We start from the raw sequence: 23,413 nt of genomic DNA, 5'->3' as shown, positions 1-23,413 counted from the left end.
TAAACCTCCAAGGTCTCAATACAGACTGTGACGGTGCCCCCCATAAGGCTTTATGGAAATATGCTTATGAATATATATGACATAACTGGACGATGTTCTGTGCTACATATGCATGTAACATATCTATGTAAAGGTTATGATCTACTGAATCTATTAATCCTATTTGTATGAATGTATCATTTTTGTATTCAAAGTAATGAATATTGGTCGTGTACTGGCTTGATTTCTAAATAACCTTAGTAGAGCATTTGGTCAGTTCCTGGAGAAAGGAATTCGCAAAGTTAAGTGCCCAATCAAGAAGCACTTAAGGAACAATGCATCTTGGAATGCTCCAATCCGCATAAGAAGTCTTCCTGGAGACATTCAAGATACCATGTGGGCAATGGCTTCTTCCTGTAAAAACTGTGAGTCATGCATGGACATGTGGCTTGCCCAGGTGACTCCAGAACTCCATCTTGGAGCTGGACTTTGCATAGGTGAGAGAAAGGGGTCTCCACCCACAAGAGAAAGTCCATTTAAGCCCGTGGGCGACCCCTCCATTTTGTCTTCAGCTGGCTAAAGAGATAGCCTGTCCACCTCCAAAGATACCTGAAAGAAACTGGAACAAAGGACAATAACTAGAGGGGGTGTGAGTGATTGCTGGACCCAGAGTAGCAGGAGACTAGTCTGTAAAAGGAAGCTTACTGGAACTGGTGAGGTGTTATTTGTATTAAGTTTATTAGACATAGACTTGCGTGTTCTATTTTATTTTACTTGGTAATTCACTTTGTTCTGTCTGTTACTACTTGAAACTACTTAAATCCTACTTTCCGTATTTAATAAAATCATTTTTTACTTATTAATTAACTCAGAGTATGCACTAACACCTGGGGGGTGTGTGCAAACAGCTGTGCATCTCTCTCTATCAGTGTTATAGAGAACAAACAATTTATGAGTTTACCCTGTATAAGCTTTATACAGGGTAAAACAGATTTATTTGGGTTTAGACCCCATTGGGAGTTGGACATCTGAGTGTTAAATACAAGAACACTTCCGTAAGGTGCTTTCAGTTAAGCCTACAGCTGTTAGGGGACGTGGTTCAGACCGTGGGTCTGGGTTTGCAGCAGGCTAGCGGGTCTGGCTCAAACCAGGCAGGGCATTGAAGTCCTAAGTTGCCAGGGCAGGAAAGCAGGGGCAGAAGTAGTCTTGGCACATCAGGTGGCAGCTCCCAGGGGGTTTCTCTGATTCAACCCGTCACACAGACCAATGACCAAATGTCCCAGTTAGCAATTATTTTCTGAGTTGATTTATGGGAGGCTTAGAAGATTGCTTTTTGGCGATAAGACTGTGAACTCTAAGGCCAGGCTTCTGCAAACGTGCCTGAGCTGATCTTTAAGCATGCAGGTACTCCTTATGTGCTCAAAGTTAAGGATATGCTAATGTGTTTGCAGTCTTGATGCTTAAATCACTAGTTCAAATTAAGCCCTGGTTAGCAGAACAGAAATGCATTATTATTTTATTAGGATTTGATGGCCTATTTGGTGACAGGATGGTCTCACTTGATGGACATGTCACATATCTACATTGCAACTGAACCTCTGTAGTCTCTGCAGAGAAGTCAAGGGCTTACTTTGTATGCAGACTGAACTCTTTCTGGGGGGGGGGGGTTCTAAGTCACATTTGAGGTGCATTGCAGAGCAGCATGGGGGAAGTTTACATTGCTACTGTCCATGTCTTCCCAGATAATGTCAGGCACTCTAGTTACCTTTTATAACCAAAATATGACTTCAAATAATGATTAAAAGTTGCTATATTATCAGTAGGGAAAACAGGATGTGTTCCACACAGAGATTAACATTTACAGAGCTAAAATAAAACCACAAAACTGCAGATTGTAGACCTTTTCATTTCATTAACAGAAGGACTAGACAGATGAGGCCAATACAAAAATGCCCTTTATTCTCTCACCTTACCTGCTTGCCTACTTATAATAGCCCAGCTGGCATAGTAGCTGTCCTACTTAAGCAGATTTCCCCAAAAGGGTTAGTTCAGATAAGAAGTTATTCCTTCAGCAACAGTTCAAAAAGAAAAAAAGTAAAGCTTACAACACAGCAATAAATACGCACATACCCCAGCCCTCTCAGCCTCTGGTTATATCCTCTTTCCTTTTCTATCTCTTCTCCCTGCTCTGGGGAAATCAAGAGTCTGTTGTTAATTAGATTTGATAAGACAGAAGGAGTCTCTAGATAAATGTTGACAAGTCTAATTGCTGGTCACAGCTGTAGGACTTCTCACTGCTTGGGAACCCAGGATGGGGTTTTAACCCCCAGTTTGCCAACGCCAGGTTCCAAAAGGGGTTAATCTAACCTTCATAATATGAATGTATCTCCACATTAAAGTAGCAAACAGTGCTCCATTATAAATCCTTATTTTCTCTGTCTCTCTCATACACAGATTCTAAGATATAGTTAAAGTAGACGTTCTGAATTTTTCTGTAATTAAGTATTCTACTTTTTGAAGACGGGAAGAGGGGAATGATTTTCAGAAACTTTAACTTAATGTTCAGTTTGAATGCAACTTCCCCCAGAAGCACAAGTTGATGGAATGCATGGGGGCTCCAGCACTGGGATAGGGGAGACAGGGAGTTATGCTCAATAGCTTTTGCACTCTTCTCTTAGAAGTATGTATACTCACAAGCACACATATAGGTATGGAAAAACATAATTGGGCCCTAACAAGGCAAACATAGGACTGGTTCTATTCAGTACAATGGGCCTATTCACATGCATAAGTGCTAGAAGAATTGGTGTCTTAGCTTACAGTGACAGACATTAGTTATTCTATGGTTGACTGGTGCTTACTAACATCCTGCTCCTGCAATCAGATCCGTGTGAGCTCACATCAGTCAACAGAACTCAGCATGGGCACAAGGGTCCAACTGTGGAGATCCAAATTCAGGATTGGAGCCTCGGTCTACAAGTGTACAGTTTACTAATGGTTGCTAATCATACTGCTTTCTACCCATTTGCCTTTGCCAACAGTGACTATTAGTATAATTACTGGTAACTTTTTTTAATGTAAGTATTAAATGCAAAAAACATTACACTTGTACAATTAAGGCTATACTCTCTTTAATTACATGATCACTTGCATATCTTTGGTCCTGATGCTGCAATGAGCTCAGAGTCTGATTCAATGACCATTGAGTTAATGGTTCCATTAGCTTCAATTGGACCCTCAGAGCAGCAAACGCTGTGCTCATATCGAGCCCCTTTGAGTTCAAGGAGGCTTTGCACTCGTGCGGGCATCTGCCCACGTGGAACTTATTACCTACCTGGGGCCTGAGCTTGTAGAAGACACTACATTATGTTTGGTTGCATTATTTTAGACCTTGTATGCAGTACAGTTCAGTGTACACACACAAAGGAGTAGAGTTAAAGTTGTCCCAGGTATTAGTTTTTACATTTTCTGACTTTTGTGCCACTTTATCAATACTTTAATACAGTTTAATATTTTATACATTTGGGCAATAATCATACATTCCCTACACAAAGCTATTCCATAAAAACTTCCAAATATTAATATTTGAATACTTGTCATCACAAGTTCTCTGACTTGAGTTGAAGGCATATCTTGTTCCTTTTAAGTAGTTTTACATTAAACATGAATTAAAATCTGAAGAAACTGAATTTGTATTTTCTTTCCTTTTATCAAACAGGTCTCAGAATACGATTGTTCAATTTTTCTCTCAAGTTATTAAGCTGTTTGTTATATATAATTCGAGTGCTCCTGGATGATCCTACACAAGGACATGGATGGTAAGATTTTCTTTTTTATTTGCCCTCTCAAAGTACTACTTATATTGCATGAAACGGCTCAATCGTTCTTGATGCTTATAAATATTTGATGTTCTGTCAACAGGGATTTCGTTTTAGAGTTTATAGTTGGTTGTGGTGCAGCATGAATTGCAAAACTAATCCAGTCTTTCTGAGTGAATATGATAAAGAATCCAATGAAAATGTAATATGATTTTCTTTCAATCAAAAGCATTTTGCTCCTTATTACTGAAAGTGCTTACTGTATATTTGTTCATATTGTGTAATAGTCTCTGTGGAATGATGTAGCTGTGCCACTGCCCATATCTTTTTGCCAAGTTATTGAATAACATTTCAGATTGATTTATAATGTATATGACACAATGAATAAATCATTGCCATATTCCAACTCCTCTACTTGTACATCCTGCCACAGGTCAGGGCAACTGCACCTCTAGTCCCTTTTTATGGTCCACCAAGGGTACCCACTCTCAGGGTACATCTACACTACAGCGGGGAGTCGATTTAAGATACGCAAATTCAGCTACGTGAATAGCGTAGCTGAATTCGACGTATTACAGCCGACTTACCCCGTTGTGAGGACGGCGGCAAAATCGACTTCTGCCGCTTTTTGTCGGCGGCGCTTACTACCACCTCCGCTGGTGGAGTTAGAGCGCCGATTCGGGGATCGATTGTCGCGTCCCGACGGGACGCGATAAATCGATCCCCGAGAGGTCGATTTCTACCCGCCGATTCAGGCGGGTAGTATAGACCAGGCCTCAGACTTCTGGCTCCTCAGCCTGCACCTTTCTTGGATTGAGATGTGCATCTCTCTCCCCCTCCTGGCCAGGGTTTCTTCAGGCTGCACAATTCCCTGCCTACACTGAGAGTTCCCCAGCAAGTCAGATCATCTAAGTAGACCTGCTTTGCTTTCTCTTTAAAGGTTTTAAGCAACATAGTTGCCCACAATTATAAGTTACCACACAGCTTTTCCTAAGCTGCTGCTTATTTTTAATAGGAAAGCATAACAGAGAAAACATTAAAACAATAAAAGAACCCACACCTGCTAATAAGCTTACCAAAGATCACCCTAACTCCAGCAAGGGCTATGGTAGGAGTCGGTCCTTTAAACCCTACACAGGAGTTTTTCCTGTGGTTACAACTTCATAATGGCCTTGGCTCGGGACAAGCAACACTATGAATCTAGGAGTCACTCTTTTATACAATTTGAGCCTCTGGTCTTTGTGACGGGTTGGATCACAGAAACCCCCTTGGGAGCTGCCACCCGATNTCATACATACATTTATAAGCACCCCCTCCCCATAAAGCCTTATGGGGTACACTGTCACAGTCTTGTCCTCTTGTAACAGCTGATCAGCAGACAAAAGTCCCCTTCTCAAGGCGAAGGTTGAAAAGGCTGAGTTCTTGCATAAGTGGAGGGAGTATATTTGCATACCCCTTCCCTAGAGACTTTATGGGAAACTCACTCAACTTTAAGTGTTCATTCTTGCCTGGCACACAATTTCAAAAGTCTTTTGAAGGTCATAACACTTCCCAGGGTTTATGCTAGCTATGTCTCCCCCCGGAGATATTACACAATAATATGTAAACATTTGCATTTTTAATACAATGAATTACTAAAATATTTAAACTTAATTCAATACAGCTTAGTTTAACGTTATACGGTAAGGTTTGTCTAGGACATTGCAGGAAATTGTCATCTCTAACCATATCCATCATTTTAGGTGCACAGTGGGAGGGTGATTGGCAGGTGAGGAAGCAGGGAGCATGTACTGGGAAGATGGGCGGAGAACCTGAAGCCCGTGCCTTTGAAAGAGCAGGGAGTGACTTGCAAGAGGAGGTATCCACCATGCAGACATTCTAAGCTGTGCAGTAACAGAGTGGGACTGTGGAGCTATTTGTAGCTGGAGCCTGTCCCAAGAGCAGCTCTTTAAAGATATTGAGGCGTGAAGCCCCACTCCTGGCAACATCCTCCTACTGCATGTAAAACAGTTGTTTCTTTCTCTGCTTGGCTCCCCTTCTCCAGTTTATGAACCATAGCGATGGCTGAATGATTGCACGCACACTGCAGCAGCACTCTGTTGCTGCACAACTTAGGGCCTTAAGTATCAGGGGGTAGCCATGCTTGTCTGTATCCACAAAAACAACGAGGAGACTGGTGGCACCTTAAAGACTAACATTTATTTGGCAACAAGCTTTTGTGGGTAAAAACCCCACTTCTTCAGATGCATGGAGTGAAAATGACAGATGCAGGCATAAATATACTCTCCCATGACGAGAAGGGAGTTACCTTACAAGTAGAGAACCAGTGTTGACAGGGCCAATTCAATCAGGGTGGATGTGGTCCATTCACAATAATTGATGAGGAGGTGTCTTCTATGAAGAAAACACCCATGGGTTCTGGAGCAATAGCACAGGGAACCAGCAATCTGGACTCTTCACCCTACTAGCACAGTTCCCCAGCAGCCCTGACATTCCTAGCTTTCTTCCCTACCTCCCACTTGGAGCTGGTGGAAATTGGCATTTTTCCTCTGTAGAAAACTAACTTTTTGCTGAAAAACACCAAACGAATATTTTGGCCACATTCTTGAATTTCAATTTCCCAATGAATGTCTTAGAAAAGCAGACACTTTTGCAGAAAGTGTGCATTTAGCTGAAAATCCAGTTTTCCTTTAAAAAAAAGTTGATAGAAGTTTTTGATCAGCCCTGCACCTAGTACCTGTGCCCCAATAACTGCAGCCATGGTGTAGAGAACTGGCGACAGGCATTCGGAAGCAGCATCAACTCCTACGTGGATTTACACTGAAAACCTGACAGGTTAGGGTGGGGCAACAACAACATACTGTGTTTCGTAGCTCATCTCCAGCTCCATTCCCATTACATGAATCCCCAATTGCACAGGATACTCATAGAGGGAAAAACTGCTGCTCAATCCTTCCACACTTCCTAATCCAGTTTCCATGACTTTCCCTCTAATTCATCAGACTAAATGCTAAGCAGAAAATTTGTGAGCTGTAGCCTATATGCCATATGCTACACTAAATGAAGTCAGTTTTATTATTCAATTAATGGCAGTAGAATTGGTCCCTATTAGGTCAACAGTGAAGATTTTTTAAAAGTTCTAATACTGGAATGTTTTATAAAAAGAAAATCAGAAAATACTGGAAAAATTAAAGCAGAAAGAAATGATGAGATGTAAACTAGAATCTGTATCTTACAATTCCAGATCTAATAGAGTTAGTGTGCAAGCGTAGCTATGGGTCACATTAGAATCAACATGAGCTCAATTACAATTCAAACATCACTATTTGTTAGTTACAACACTTGCAATTTATGCAGAAACTTAGGGCTGGTCTACACTGCTGCTTAAGTGAATGTACCATATGTCGGTAAGAGGTGTGAAAAAGACACCCCCTGGCAAAGCAACACAAGTTACAGTGACCTAAGTGCTGTCCACACTGGCGCTATGTCAGCGGGAGACGCTCTCCTGCCGACATAATGTGACTTCACCAGACATGCTACAGTGGTGCAACTGCACCGATGTAGTGCTGACTTGCCATTAGAAAATTGCAAGTTACACCACAGTCTAAGGCAGGGGTCTCAAACATGCGGCCGCAGGGTTCTTTCGTGCGGCCCGCGCGCCGCCCCGTCCCTCTGTCTACCCCGTGGCGCCATGAGCCCCACATCGCTCCCTGAAGCGGCTGGAACTACGTCCATGCAGCCCGGGTCGGGGGGTGTGTGTGAAGTAGAGGGCTCTGTGCTCTCACTTCCAGGCACTGCCCCCCGCAGCTCCCATTGGCCGGGAACAGGGAACCGCGGCCAATGGGAGCTTTGGGGGAGGTACCTGGAGGAGCAAGAGCAGCACATGGTGCCATTCCTTCCCCCTCCCCCAGGGCTTCGGCTGCTTCCTGGTGTGGAGCAGAGTGGAGCGGGACCAGGGGCCAGGGCAGGCAGGCAGGGAGCCTGCCCTGGCCACGGTGTGCAGTGCTGCCACCCCAGAGCCGCTCTGGGTAAGCGGCACCGGGCCAGAGCCTGCACCCCAACCCCCTGCCTTGAGCCCCCTGCCGTACCCTGCACACCTCCTGCACCTCAACTCCCTGCCCTGAGCCCCCATCACACCCTGCACCCCTCCTGCACCCCAACCCCCTGTCCGGCGCCCGCTGCCACATCCCGCACCCTCCCACACCCCAACTCCCTGCCCTGAGCCCCCTGCTGCACCCTGCACCCCAACTCCCTGCTGCACCCCTCAGCCCTCCTGCACCCCACACCCCAACTCCCTGCCCTGAGCCCCCTGCCACACCCTGCACCCCAACCCTCTGCCACACCCCTCACCCCTCCTGCACCCCACACCCCAATTCTCTGCCCTGGGTCCCCTGCCGTACCCTGCACACCTCCTGCACCTCAACTCCCTGCCCTGAGCCCCCATTACACCCCCCACCCCTCCTGCTCCCTCTGGGGGCAAGGAGGGGGCAGAGTTGGGGTAAGGACTTCGGGGAAGGGGTTGGAATGGGGGCAGGGAAGGGGCAGGAAGAGGTGGGACCTCATGGAAGGGGTGGAGTGGGGGCAGGGCCGGGGGTAGCAAGGGGTGGGTGTCAGTGATGCAGCCCTCGGGCCAATGCACTAGTCCTCATGCGGCCCTCATGGTCATTTGAGTTTGAAACCCCTGGTCGAAGGGGACAGTCCTGCAAAAACTCAAGAATGTGTTTAGCTACATGAATGTGTGTAGTACCATTGACTACTACCATAAGTAAAGTTACCTACAAATGTAAGTGTTTGCTTCGTGAGAGCCAATGAGTCTCCAACTGCCACTCTAACCAGTCACGGTTAATGCTCCTTTAGTTCTGGTAATGGCCATATTGTTATTTGATTTTAACTCTTTACAGACAGATTGTTTTAACTATTGCCTATTTCTTACTGCAATAAATTTTGTCTATTACTGTTGTAATAGAAACAATCCCCCTTCAATCCTTTCTTTTCCTGACTATCCAGGAGATCTAGCCTATCTTACTTCCTTGTTGCTATCCAGAGATAAGGGACGAGTGTGCCTCTCTTTTACCCTGCCCATCTCTACTGCATAGATATAGGCTGTCAGAGTAATAAAAAACAGTCAATGAGATGGGGACATATTAGTGAAAGACTCCAAAGATCCTGGTGACTTCCTAGGGTGGAGGCAGCAATCTATATCATGAGCTCTCTACTGATTTTTCTTGCTCCAGCATGCCCACTGTGGAACAGCATAGAAACGTACTGTATATTTCACTCTGTCATTTATACATGCAGTTTATTTCATGATGTGAATAATTTTGGTAAATTTATTATATGTGTTCTCAAACGTAGAAAGTGCTCTCTTGGGGCACGATCCATGAGATCCTTCAAGCTGTTAAATTTAAGTAGTTTGAGTACAAAAACTTCCTAAAACCTAATTACAGTGCAACTATTATTTTTTATAGTTGAGTTATTCTCTTAAATCTCATTCCCCAATGGGGAACAGCACAACTTTAGGAGCTGAGAACAATGTGTAATGTAAAAACAGGGAGATGCATGAAAATGAGAAATATGGATGGGGAAACAGTAATTTCTAAATCTTTCTCAAGTTATAAACCAAACATGTTTTATTTACATACATGCATTAGGCATATTACTGTTGGAAAACAATGTACATCCTTTCCAATAAGTTAAAAAATACAAATGAATGTAGTTAGAAAAGCAGCACCAGGTGCCTTTTTAAAAGTAAAACAAAGATATTTGAATAATTTTTCTATCTGGTGCCCATCCTTACAACAATATGGTATAACAAGAAGCCCAAACATTTCTGCTTTCTAGACCCAGAGTCTAGGTTCAATTAATGCAATTTTCTAGTAAAAGGGAAACAAAAGCAAGAAAAAGGAACAGATATTTTAAAAATTACTGATAGCTTCTGGTATGATTAAGCTGCTGATATTTTTTGTATGAAACCTAATGAATTAGTGATGCTAAATGAGTGTAATGAGGCTAAATGAGTATACTGTAAAGCATATGCAAGCGTCTTACTTTTGGATATGTGCTACATTTTAAAAGATGAGGTAGGCAGTAATCACCCCAGTATTCATTGCTTGAAAGTACACTTAGATACCGCTATACTCACATACAGCAATATATTTGTATGTTGCAAGCTATGGTAATTCTCTAGGCCTTGCCCAAACTACTTATTCTTTGATTCTAAATATCTAATAATTAACTAGCCGGGGAATGCATGTCCCTTCACTCTGTGTTGTCACATTAGAACATAAGATGGCCATACTGGGGTCAGATCAAAGGTCCATCTAGCCCAGTATCCTGTCTTCCAAAAGTGGCCAATGCCAGGTGCCTCAGAGGGAATGATCAGAACAGTTAATCATCAAGTGATCCATTTCCTGTTGCCCATTTCCAGCTTCTGGCAAACAAGGACTAGGGACACCATCCCTGCCCATCCTGGCTAATAGCCATTGATGGACCTATCCTCTATGAGTTTATCTAGTTCTTTTTGAACCCTGTTATAGTCTTGGCCCTATCAACATCCTCTGGCAAAGAGTTCCACAGGTTGACTGTGCGTTGTGAGAAAAAAATTCTTCCTTTTGTTTGTTATAAACCTGCTGCCTATTAATTTCATTTGGTTCTTGTGTTATGAGAAGGAGTAAATAACATTTCCTTATTTACTTTCTCCACACCAGTCATGATTTAATAGACCTCTATCATATCTCCCCCTAGTCATCTCTTTTCAAAGCTGAAAAGTCCCAGTCTTATTAATCTCCACTCATACGGAAGCCATTCCTTACCCCTAATCATTTTTGTTGCCCTTTTCTGAATGTTTTCCAATTCCAATATATCTTTTTTTGAGATGGGGCGACCACATCTCCATGCAGTATTCAAGACATGGGCATACCATGGATTTATATAGAGACAATACGATATTTTCTGTCTTATTATCTATCCCTTTCTTAATGATTCCCAACATTCTGTTTGCTTTTTTGACTGCTGCTGCACATTCAATGAAAGTTTTCAGAGAACTATCCACAATAACTCCAAGATTTCTTTCTTGAGTGGTAATTTCACATTTGAGTTTCTGAATACCATCTGGTCCTGGTGATTTATTACTGTTTAGTTCATCAATTTGTTCCAGAACCATCTCTAATGACACCTCAATCTGGGACAATTCTTCAGATTTGTCACCTAAAAAGAATAGCCCAGGTTTGGGAATCTCCCTCACATCCTCAGCCATGAAGACCGATGCAAAGAATTCATTTTGTTTGTCCACAATGGCCTTATCGTCCTTGAGTGCTCCTTTAGCATCTCGATTGTCCAGTGGCCCCACTGGTTTAGCAGGCTTCCTGCTTCTGATGTACTTAATTTTGTATTTTATTTTTGCTATTACTTTATTTTACATTACATAAAACATTACATTATGTTTTGCTAAATATATTTCAACACACTATTTAACTTACTTGTGTCTACCACCCATCTGGCTTCCTTCCTCCTAGAAATTTCACAGATGCTAGTGTTAAGATCTAGGATACATTTTTTTAAATGAATAAACCAAAATATCTTGGTTACCAACTACTGGGCTTGAGAGATTATTTTTGGGGGTGCTGGACAAGCCCTGAGAAAAAACTTTGGGGCTTCTAAGGGATCAAACCAACAGAATTATGGGACAAAACCGCTTGGTAAACAGGAAGGGAGGTAATGGAGCCAAAAGAAACTACCACCACCCGATGGCAGTAGAAGGAACACAACCTGGGAAACAGGTCTCTGTGGTCTTGCCACCCAGCAAATCCATGACATTTCCTTCAGAAATCCCCATGGGAGAAAAATATTGCTTATTTCTGAATTTACTTTTGATCAGCAGCTTCCCCCCCCCCCCCCCCCATCAGCCCCTGAGAAGACAAAAGCATGAGCAGGGAGTCAATGGCAACATGGATAGACAGGCCTTCCATGTGGATGTCATAAGACCCCGGATTTATCTGAGGATCCTCCTCAGCCTCACAGAGGGAGAAATATGCCCACTCCTTATGTCTGGTCCACAAATCACTCCAGCCCCTCCTGAACCTGCATGAAGGGGGCAGAGAGTTCTATTTTCCACAGTTTAAAAGTTAAGGAAATATTTACTTCCCCTATGCATGTAGTTGTGTTGGAGGGGATGGCTTGCTCTATGAATACAAGAGAGGAACACAAATATACATATTAGCTGTTTTTTCTACACATATGCCACTAGTCTCTCACTGAAATAACCAGACATTAAAGATATCCCTACATGAAGATGGGAACTGTAGTTTGGTGCAATCTTTACTTTGGAGATTGTGGAAATTATACCTGCCAATGCTTCCTAGGTCTGCTTGATAGAATTACTGGTATTTTCAGCACTTCCTTCATGCTTCATCCTTTGCAAGTACCCCATTTTTTTGTTCATCTCTTTTGATTTTTATATTAGATCGCATTTGAAACTAAATCTTCTTAAAACAAACACAAAAAATGTGTCTGGCCTTTAGCTTTGAGAATGTATGTATCTAAAATACACACTGAACTAGTTGGTCAAAGTGATTTGCCTTCTTTTGAATATCTGTCTCTCAGTGTCTGTCACAACTTAATTAGTCTGCACAGTGTTTGATGAATTATATTGAACAGTGTTACCTAAGAAATTAACCCCTGTCCATTCCCCCCACCCCCAATCATTTTATAATTGTGTTTCCATATACATCTGGACATGGGCTTTATGTGTGGATTTGTTGACTTCTGGCAGCAAGGAATTAAACAGGGGCTGTTCCAGTCAAAACTACACACCTGCAAAGATTGATTGGTGAGTTCCAGAATTTTTTTTTAAAAACATAATAGTGATCTATTTTGGGTACAAATACACATATAATGTGATTTCTTTAATGCATATGCAGAAAGTTAAAGTTATGTGTATCAATGAGGGATAAAACAGTCCATAGTAGCTAAACTCTCTGAATCCTACAGCCTTTCTGGACACATTTGACCTATGTTGATGGAGCCATAAAATTCTTTCAGAGGATTTCTTGCCCTACAGAATTAATTCCACTCAGTAACTCTGAGTTCCTGGCAAAGAAACACACCCTTCCTGCAGGATTGGTGGGATTTTAAGGCTCCAGAACTGTAGAACAAGTCATCTCAAATACCATGTCTTTGGAGACCCAAAGATGGGTTCAGTATTGTGATTAATTGCCTATATCTGGACAAGTGAATACCACCATGTTAGATGCAGAAGTCATGACATCCAGATGATCAGGACCATTTGGATTCTAGACATTTATTTCCTTACTGAGATAGAAAATATATGATTATTATATAGTCTAGGGTAGTACAGTGACCAACAGAACTGTGTGCCTAGTTTCACTGGTACTGTATCAAGAATGCATTTTGTTTTGTTGAAATGGTAAGTACTTAATGAAGGAGATGAATTTCACCAAGACAAAAATAGTTTTAGGAAAAATTAATAAATAATGGGGTTTTACAACTAAGAGAAAATATTTCCAGTTTCAGACCCAGTGCAAATAAATGCTCACTAATGTGGATACTAGTTAATAAAACTATGCATCTGTAGATAACAGAGAGCAAAAGAGAAAATACTGGCTAAGAATGTGATTAGATTTGTTTTTTCTACCACAAATTAATGGTTCCAAATGAAGGACAGTTTCCCTCTGCCTCTTTAAAATGCATACATCATCATATTTGCTTCTAGGTTAGAAAGACAATTGGATTGTCAATGCTGAGTGACTAGTTACCCATATAAAAATATGGGGAAGCGATTAACTATTTTACACCACTCCAAATACTGATCATCTGGCTTTTATATTTAATTATGTTAAAAATAGCAGCTGATGCAAAGCCCATTTAAATTAATGGATATCAATCCCTTGACTTTGCTGGGCTTTGGATCAGGCCCATACGCACCATTTGATGGGTGTCACATTTATTGTGTCATTGTGATTCAACAGGTCTCCTATTATTTGGGTGAACAGAAGCTTGCCTTTATGGGGATTACAGGTAATGTATAATTAGGATATTTTTAGCAATTACATTTTTATAGCTGTAGCACACTTGGATTTTTAATACTTCCGAGAAGCTAATACACATATAGAAAGGGTAGCAAGCAAAATTCTACTTCCTTGGAAGCCCACTATAGTGATAAATCTAAAATTAAAGTGAATTAAGAAAGCAAACTATGTTAAATGTTACACTACTCTGGAATACGTGTATTTATAGTAAAGTATTGTAGGTCAAGAGAAAATAAGAAAGTTTGAATATTCTGTAGGTATTTTTCCTTAGAACTAAATAAAGTCTATTGGACCCAATCTTGCAGCCCTTACTAAGACCTTGTCTAGCCCTTTCATCGACATAGCGCTATCTACACCAGGAGTTAGGTCGGTAGAATTCCGTTGCTTAGGGTTGTGGATTTTTCACACCCGAGTGACGCAGTTATAAGATATAAGTTGGTAGTGTAGACCAGGGTTGAGTTTATTAAGGCTATGTCTATACTACCACTTATGTCAGCAAAACTTCTCTCACTCAGGAATGTGAATATTCCACCCCCAGGTGACAGAAATCACACCAGCGTAAGTGGGAGCGTGCACAGTGCTAGGTACTGCCGCTCATTGGGGGTGGCTTAATTAGGCTGATGGGAGAGCTGACGGCACTGAGCAGCTATGAGAGATCTTACAGTGGCGTAGCTGCATCGGGATAGCTGTGCCACTGTAAGCTCTCTACTGTAGACATAGCCTGAGTTTCAACTTCTTTACCTGAAGATTAAGCTATTGTAATGGGTTCTATTTGGGATTATACTTTAAATCCGCAAGGAAGCCAAAGCTAGTGCAGAATATGGCAGTCCACACAGTAAGTGGAGAATCTTGCTATGAGTACATTACACCAGTGTTTTGTGATCTGCACTGGCTGCCTGTGGGTTTCCAAATGCAGTTTAAGCTGTTGGTTTTCACTCACAAAGCCCTAAGTGGTATGGGACCTGCCTATCTGAGAGATTGCCTTTCCTCACTGCTGCAGGAGAGATCAATGGCGGCACTCAAATTTGATCATCCTTCCCCTCAGTAAAGAATAATGGATTGCTACTGGAGCATTCTCTGTGAGGGGTCCTCTCTTGGCTTTGGCAGATGATCACCGTCCTGGTCCAAAATAGTCTGGATTTGTTAGCCTTCTGGGCACACTTCAAGAGGAGGGAGATATTGTTTAAGAAATGTCATTTCAGGTTTCCCTTTTTTTTCCTCTTTTAAATCTAAGTGGCACTATTATATAGTTTATTTAGTTGTATTATGTGGGATTGCTGCTGGCTCTTGTCTGTTATATGGCTTGTCTTTTAAGTAGGTGCCTTTATGGTTCCTAATCTAAAATAAATAAAGAAGTTATGAGATTTCAGGTGCTCAGCACATATGAATCGGGCCCACAGTTATTAAACTTTACATGGTTTCTGAAAATAAGCTATTGCTTCACATTAAGTTAAGAGCAAATTTTGAAGATCGTTGTGGGAGTTCTCCCTAAATAATTAATTTTTGTATTAAGGATTCTTGAACCATCTAGTATAATTATGCTATTATATTTTTGCACTACCCTCAGTACAAATCCGTTATGGTGAATTCTATCTCTGTGTAATACAGTTGTTTATTAAAGCAACATTTCTCTGATGGAGATAACTTTTGAATATTTGTTTAAAATATGCAAGGTCTGAGCAAATAAAGTTTGACAGACATATAGATTACTTTCGCTATTTAATCTTAAAATATTGAGACATAGCCTTAATAGTTTATGGTGCTGGTTTTAGGCTTATTCTTACACTGTAAACCTATGCTAGTCAACGAACATGGGAAGATAGATACACAAACACAAAATAGGAGGATATATATATATATATAGTAACAACAAACTAAATTCCACTTTTATGCAAGACAAAAACTTCACTTCATCTGGAGCAATGCTAACTACTGTAAGAGTGAAATGTTTTGGTGATTTTTTTTTTAATATATATTTTCTAATTCACACCATCTATTTTGAATCTTCATAATGTCATTTCAAGTGCAAGTAGTACAGGATGTTAAAATTAATGCTCACTACTAATTAAAGCTTAAATTAGGAATAGAGACTAATTTGATTCCAGACTCCAGATTAAGTAATACAAATGTATAAATAGTAAATGTTTTAATTTAATATATGCACACATTTAAGCTGGTTTTGTGATTAGTTTTAAAAAACATTGTGGAGTATATATGCAATGTGTAAACCAAATAGATTTTAGTAGTTTAAGACAGGTCACTGACCTTTTATATGTCCATTAATTCAACCCACACTGATTTAAACAATGAAATTTACCATCTCTCTTTTGCTGTGTTTTAAGACTTTTTGGGGGGTAATATTTATGACCCACGCACACTAAAAAAAATAACACTTCAGTGTAATGTTTGAAAAAGGTCATGACTTCCTCTCACCATTTGTCTTATTTTTTAAATACATTCCTTATACTCTGTCATCTCAAAATGGAACAAGTCCTGGAAGCTGCCAAAAGCCTGCCAGTTGCAGCATAGCACAGAAACTGGCTGCTTTTATTTGGCCTTCCCTAAAAACCCATGGAGAGACCATTCTGGAGACCTTCTGAAGCAATATTCATGGAGGAGATTTTGAGGGCAGCACCTAGCAGACAATAGGACTTAAGACAAGTGCAGGGAGTAAATACTAATGAATCATTTGACAGGAACAGGGCTTTATTCAGCACATACTGTGGTAAGGAATTTTAAGATTAGAACCAAGATTTAGTGGTTAAAGATGGTTTGAGAGGATTTCTTCACCACAGATCAACTAGTTTTGATTATTTTTAATCTTTCAGTTTAATTCTTCAGGTAATTTTTGCTTTAATTAATTACATTACTAACTCTGCATTAACATATATATTTATATATCATGTTAGGTTTCAGTGGCTTTGATAAGTCTGTTTGAAACAATGCTGCTGGGTTATCTGAGCTACAAGGTAAGGCCAATTGATTTTATTCTTTGGAATCAATTCTCCATTTGATAGATTTCTCTTAATGCTAAGGGGAGTTTACATATCCTCATTGACCAGAGAGGAGATCCCTTTGTAAGTCAGTTTACTACTTATAGGTTGACGGAAAGATAAAAATGATCATCTTAAATTACTTGTGACTAATTGGTCAAGAAAAATGTTACTTATATTACACTGAAGTGCATGACTCATTCATGATTTATGAAGTTTACAATGGGCCGGAATCAAAGCCCATGAAGTCAATGGCAGTCTTTTCATTGACTTCAGTGGGATTTTAATCAGCCCAATGTTTACTTAAGAAAAGCTGAAGAGGACTGAGCTATAAGTATCATGGTACCAAAAAGGTGAAGGAAGAAATAGGCATCCAGATGCTCAGCTAATGTAAGTCGGCCCCCCCCACTGTCAAATTTAGTGACGCTAGTTCAATTTACACCAGCTGAGGACCTGACAAGTAGCATTGTATAGATTTATAATGAATGGAATATAGATTTGCCAATATAGGCCAACAATCTGGGGACAAATTCATGTCATCTTTTTTTCTGAAGATGCGCTATCTACATCTCCCAACAGGTGCCAAGGTCATTCAGGAAATGGTGTTGATTCAGCAATTCCCTCTGATGCTGGAGTAGCACTACGAAGCACTGTGTTGTTGAAAATGAAAGCCATGGTCTTGACTGCTTTTACTTCATTGCAAATCAAACAGCACTATTCTGAAGAATGGGAGTGTTAGGTGTTACATTCTAATTTGGACAATTGCACTCTGCTAATTTAAATGTTCACATCCTTTCATTTGGATAGTGCATTCTTCTTTACTTCCTGCCCTAAGCCATTGGACAGGCTTGCAGTTAACAGTAAAAACAAAACAAAAAACCCTTCCATTCCAGCTGTGACTGCATTTCATTAGTGGGTGAAGTGATAAATGTTATTACAAGGAGGAGAGAGAAAAGTTATTCTCCATAGCCTCTGAGGATAGGACAAGAAGCAATGGATTTAAATTGCAACAAGGGCAGTTTAGGTTGGACTTTAGGAAAAACTCCCTAATTGTCAGGGTGCTTAAGCACTGGAATAAGTTGCCCAGGGAGGCTGTGGAATCTCCATCATTGGAGATTTTTAAAAGCAGGTTAGATAAACACGGTCAGGGATGGTCTAGATAATATTTAGTCCTACCCTGAGTGCAGGAGACTAGATTAGAGGACCTCTCTAGGTCCTTTCCAGTCCTACGATTCTATGATTTACGTACGTCCAAAGTGCTTAGGGACCTTTTGGGATGAAAGACTGTAAATAGGCACCTTGGCCCAGATCCACAAAGGCATTTAGACTCCTGACTTCCATTTATGTCAAAGAAGTTAGGAGCTTAAATACCTTCGTGGACCTTGGCCTTTGGTACTATTGAAAATCCCACTATGCATCTTTGTTTAATTATTTAAATACCTTTTGAAAATCTGCTCCTTCGGCCAAGCAATGCTGAATGGAGCAATGCCTAAATACCTTTGAAAATCTGTGACTAAAATTATTGCAAGAGGCAATTGAAGAAAGTAAATGTAAAGGTAAGAGAGGCCTACATTTGTCTCTGGGCTTAAATGGTATAATGCAAAAGCAGAAAGTCTGATCAATCTGTAGAGGATGGCATATTGTCTCAAACAGCCTTTTCTTGTTTCTCAAATGTATTAGGTATCATAATAATCAGAGCAGGGGACTGGAAGTCAGAAATCTTGAGTTTCACTTCTAATTCTTCCACTGCCTCTCTGTGTTGGTTAGGGACAATTTTTCAAAGGTGGCTTTTTTTTTTTTGGTATAGTTGTGTCTCTGTGGTCTTATTTTCCAATATGTGGAGTACCCACAGCTCTCTCTGACATCAGCTCTCAAGTTGTTGCTGCACAATATTTCTGGAAAACTTAAAAAAAAATCAAGGTTCGGTCATCTGAAATTGGGCACTCAGGAATCAAGGCACACACAAAAAGAGGGCAATTTTGAAAATATGGGGCCATATCCATCTGCACCTCAGCTATTCCAACTCTAAACTAGGGAACTTTGAAAAAGGCTTTGAGATCTGCTGATGAATGCAAGTACAAAATATTATACATTTGTCTTTGTTTTTTCCTTAAAATGTCAAGTTCTCTTTAGTTATATTTTTCTAATGTTTTGGTTAGAATTTCTTCACATAATTTGCCCTTTAATTTTTATTATATGCTATTACAGTGAATTATAAAAAGTCTGAATTTTGAACTATTAGGATAAAACAGTAAAATACATTTCACCAAACAAAATAAGAAAAGCCTTTATTTTAAAAGTTTAAATATCTCATTTTGTGAAATGAGATCATTTTGTGCTTTTAGTCTATGAGTCAATGGTATTTAATAACTAGTCAATCCATCAGAGTCACAGAGTAATTCTTTATTATACTTATCAAGTGATGATTGGCAGAAATGTTTTTCAGAGTAAAACATTTTTAATAAGCTTCAAACTGGCTACTAAATTATACCTGATAAAAAGCAGCTAATACTGTTTATATAGATTAGGTGTTGTCCATTACAAATATAAGTCTCTTGGTGGAAAAAATAGCACAGTGAAAAACAACTGATGCCAACATACTGCTTATAAAGCAGTGCCACTTTTCATTCTAAAGTTATTGGGCCATTTTCTAGGGCAAGGGTCGGCAACATTCAGCACGCGGCTCGCCAGGGTAAGCACCCTAGCGGGCCGGGCCAATTTATTTATCTGCTGACGCAGCAGGTTTGGCCGATCGCAGCCCCCACTGGCTGCGGTTCGCCGTCCCGGGCCAATGGGGGCAGCGGGAAGCCGCGGCCAGCACATCCCTCGGCCCGCGCCACTTCCTGCTGCCCCCATTGGCCCGGGACAGCGAACCGTGGCCAGTGGGGGCCACGATCAGCCGAACCTGCGCGTCAGCAGGTAAATAAACTGGTCCAGCCCGCTAGGGTGCTTACCCTGGCAAGCCGCGTGCCGAACGTTGCCGACCCCTGTTCTAGGGCCTTGAACTTGCGTAGTTTACACCTGTGCAAATTTTATATAAACACAACTATTTTATCTAGCATTTTATCCCTAAGACCACTTCGCACCAGTTTAAATAAGTACACAAAAGTAATGGTGAATCAGTTCCCTAAAGTAGTTCTTTATCTCTCTCGAAAGTGGGTATAAAACTCTGCCATCCTATTGTGGTAGCAATTTATATCCATTTCATACATATAGTAAATTATTATATGTAAGAATGGTCATATTGAGTCAGACCAACAATTCATTTGGCCCAGTATCCTTTCTTCCAACAACAGCCAATGCCAGATGCTTCAGAGGAAATTTACAGACCAGGGCAATCATCAATTGATCCACCCTGTTGTCCACTTTTGGCAGTCAGAGGCTTAGGGGCACCCAGAGCATGGGGCTGCATCCCTGACCATCTTGGCTAATAGCTGTTAATGGATCTATCCTCTATCAACTTATTCAATTCTTTTTTGAACCAGTAATAGTTCTGGCCCTCACAACATCCCCTGGCAATGAGTTCCACATGGTACAGGTTAGTGGAGAATCAGTCCTATAGGATCTGATAATGAGAAGTTGTACATTTCCTGAAGTGATTATTTTTATATCAGAGATCTGCATGGAGACTAACCATCGTACTTGATCTGTTAACTTTGCAGGTCTCTCACAATAATATAAGTATAAGGTGGATAGAAAGCTGACTAGATTGTCGTGATCAATGGGTAGTGATCAACAGCTCGATGTCTAGTTGGCAGCCGATATCAAGCAGAGTGCCCCAGGGGTTGGTCCTGAGGCTTGTTTTGTTCAACATTTTTATTAATGATCTGGATGATGGGATTAATTGCACCCTCAGCAAGTTTGCAGATGACACTAAACTGGGGTTGGGGCGGGGGGAGAAGTAGATATGCTGGAGGATAGGGATAGGGTCCAGAGTGACCTAGACAAATTGGAGGATTGGGCCAAAAGAAATCTGATCAGATTCAACAAGGACAAGTGCAGAGTCCTGCACTTAGGAAGGAAGAATCCCATGAACCGCTAGGGACTGACGGGCTAAGCAACAGTTCTGCAGAAAAGGATCTGGGGATTACAGTGAACAAGTAGCTGTATATGAGTCAGCAGTGTGCCCTTGTTGCCAAGAAGGCTAATGGCATTTTGGGCTGTATAAGTAGGAGCATTGCCAGCAGATCGAGGGAAGTGATTATTCCCCTCTGTTCGGCACTGGTGAGACCACACCTGGAGTATTGTGTCCAGTTTTGGTCCCCCCACTACAGAAGGGATGTGGACAAATTGGCGAGGGTCCAGCAGAGAGCAATGAAAATGATTAGGGGGCTGTGGCACATGACTTATGAGGAGAGGCTGAGGGAACTAGGATTAGTCAGTCTGCAGAAGATAAGAGTGAGGGGGGATTTAATAGCAGCCTTCAACTACCTGAAGGGGGGTTCCAAAGAGGATGGTGCTAGGCTGTTCTCAGTGGTGGTAGATGACAGAACAAGAAGCAATGGTCTCAAGTTGCAATGGGGGTGGTCTAGGGTGGATATTAGGAAACACTATTTCACTAGGAGGGTGGTGAAGCATTGGAATGGGTTACCTAGGGAGGTGGTGGAATCTCCATCCGTGAGGTTTTTAAGGCCTGGCTTGACAAAGCCCTGGCTGGGATGATTTAGTTGGTGTTGGTCCTGCTTTTAGCAGGGGATTGGACTAGATGACCTCCTGAAGTCTCTACCAACCCTAATATTCTATGATTCTAAGTATTAGCTCCCCTTAACACTGTCTGCCAGACCCAATACAGATCCTGTGTGATAGGACACAAGCTTTGTTCCATCAATCTGCAACATTGAGAACCAGGTAGCAGCAGGATCTGCATGTCCAGAATCCCGAATAAAGAACTTCCTTTGTGTTTGCTACATGTGTGTCCTTTTTTCTCTCTTGTAATGGACACTACCAATGCAATGAAATCTGTAGCAGCTGATCATCCTTTGTTAGGAAGCATAAAGAGCAGTCCCCTAGAAAGTAAAATAAGCAAAGATATTTGTTCAGTAGAAACACATGGTGAGTGAGTTTAAATTAAATTTGAATTTCAAATTTCTAATTCATTATAGTTTTTTTTTAATTGTGCCCACAGTTAAATACAACCACAGCCTTTAATCCTCCTCCTCCCATCACTTCTGTGTACAGTTACCACGCAGAACATTTAAAACTATCCAACTATAGTCTCCTTCATCTGTCAAAATAAAATTATTCTGGCACTATAGCAGCAGTGGCTTCTGGAGATGAAGGTGTGTGGGGGGAGGCGGGGGGAGAATAGAGGATTTCCTTTTTGCACAACAAAGCTTGTATTTAGCATTCAGTGACTGAGTCAGATGATATAATAATGAGGATTGATTAATTTGTTGATATAAATGTCAGATCATTTATGTCTATATTTTTAATTTATCCTACTGCACTTCAAATTCTTGCAATATTTACATGATTTATTCCACAATGTAAATGCTGCAGTATTACATTAACTAGTATGAGCTTCATGAACTTTACCTTTGTGAAGAGTCACTGGGAGCTGGATTCACAAGAGGACTTGGGTGCCTAAATCCCAGTATCGGGACCCACTGGGATTCACAAAATACTGCTCAGCAACCCCCAAACCTTGTAGGTGCTTAAAATCACCCTGCACCTAATTTTTTGGCATAAAAGTTCCCTAAGGCACCTTTGCTTCTGCCTCTGAACATACACAGTGCTAGGTGCCCCACGCTAGGTGTCCAGATACCCAAGCCCTAGAAGAGCAAGGCACAAACTGGGGGAAGATAGGTATTCCTCTGCCTAACTCAGCTGCAGGGCCCAATCTGGTGAACAGGTTCAGACCTTGCCTGCTAGATTTGGCACCTCTAGGTGAGTTACCCAAAACAGGGGGTGGGGAAGAGTACCTCCCTCTTAACCTTTAGCCCAGCAGTGAGTGTACTCACCTGGGATGTGGGAGATCCCAAGTCCAAGCTGTCTCTCCACCTAAGAGGGAAAAGGGATTTCAACTGGAGTCTGCTGCCTCTCAGGTGACTGCCTTAGTCACTGAGCTATGGGATATTTTTATTCAGGGCTCCCTTAGTATCTCCTGTTGAAGATGTTCCACTGTGGATAAATTTTAAAAAAAAGTCATTGGAGCAGGAGGTCTGGATCCTGGGCCTCCTGCATCCCAGGTGAGAACTCAAATCACTAGACCACAGAATTATTCTCACACTTTCTTGCTCTTTTTGGCCCAGTGTTTAAACCACAGTTCAACAGTTTCAACACTGAAAGAATCACTGGGCCAAATACCACTGCCTATTCCACAGGGATAGCAGACTCCTGACAGAGTGATCTGGAGATAGCTCTGTGAGGAAAGTCTCATGGAGTTTTCCTCTGCTGCTGGCCCCTATTTTAACTTCCCCGATATATAAACAGAAAGATGTCATGTTCTCTCATTTACCTAATCTATTGTTTGCCCCTCACCCACCCACCAGTAGGAACACTAGTGCCAAATCCTGCAGTCCTCTCTCAGGCAAGACTCCCAATGACATCAATGGGAGCCTTGCCTACGTGAGGACCA

At 41.3% G+C, this 23,413-nt stretch overlaps 1 protein-coding gene across 6 annotated transcripts in view; it reads left to right on the top strand.

Annotated features, from left to right (window-relative positions):
- KCNT2 (potassium sodium-activated channel subfamily T member 2) overlaps positions 1–23,413 on the top strand; it is a 287,270-nt gene that overhangs the window by 80,131 nt on the left and 183,726 nt on the right. For all 6 annotated transcript variants that reach the window (XM_034779504.1, XM_034779503.1, XM_034779501.1 and 3 more), the window contains exons 3-6: positions 3,698–3,797; positions 12,568–12,624; positions 13,784–13,832; positions 16,753–16,812. In XM_034779504.1, coding sequence (XP_034635395.1) covers positions 3,698–3,797; positions 12,568–12,624; positions 13,784–13,832; positions 16,753–16,812 — 266 coding nt within the window. The remainder of the gene's footprint in view (positions 1–3,697; positions 3,798–12,567; positions 12,625–13,783; positions 13,833–16,752; positions 16,813–23,413) is intronic.

Source organism: Trachemys scripta, chromosome 8 (genome assembly GCF_013100865.1).
Source record: "Trachemys scripta elegans isolate TJP31775 chromosome 8, CAS_Tse_1.0, whole genome shotgun sequence".
NCBI lineage: Eukaryota > Metazoa > Chordata > Testudines > Emydidae > Trachemys > Trachemys scripta.
Note: the sequence above shows the minus strand (reverse complement) of the source record. Positions and strands in the feature narration are given on the sequence as shown.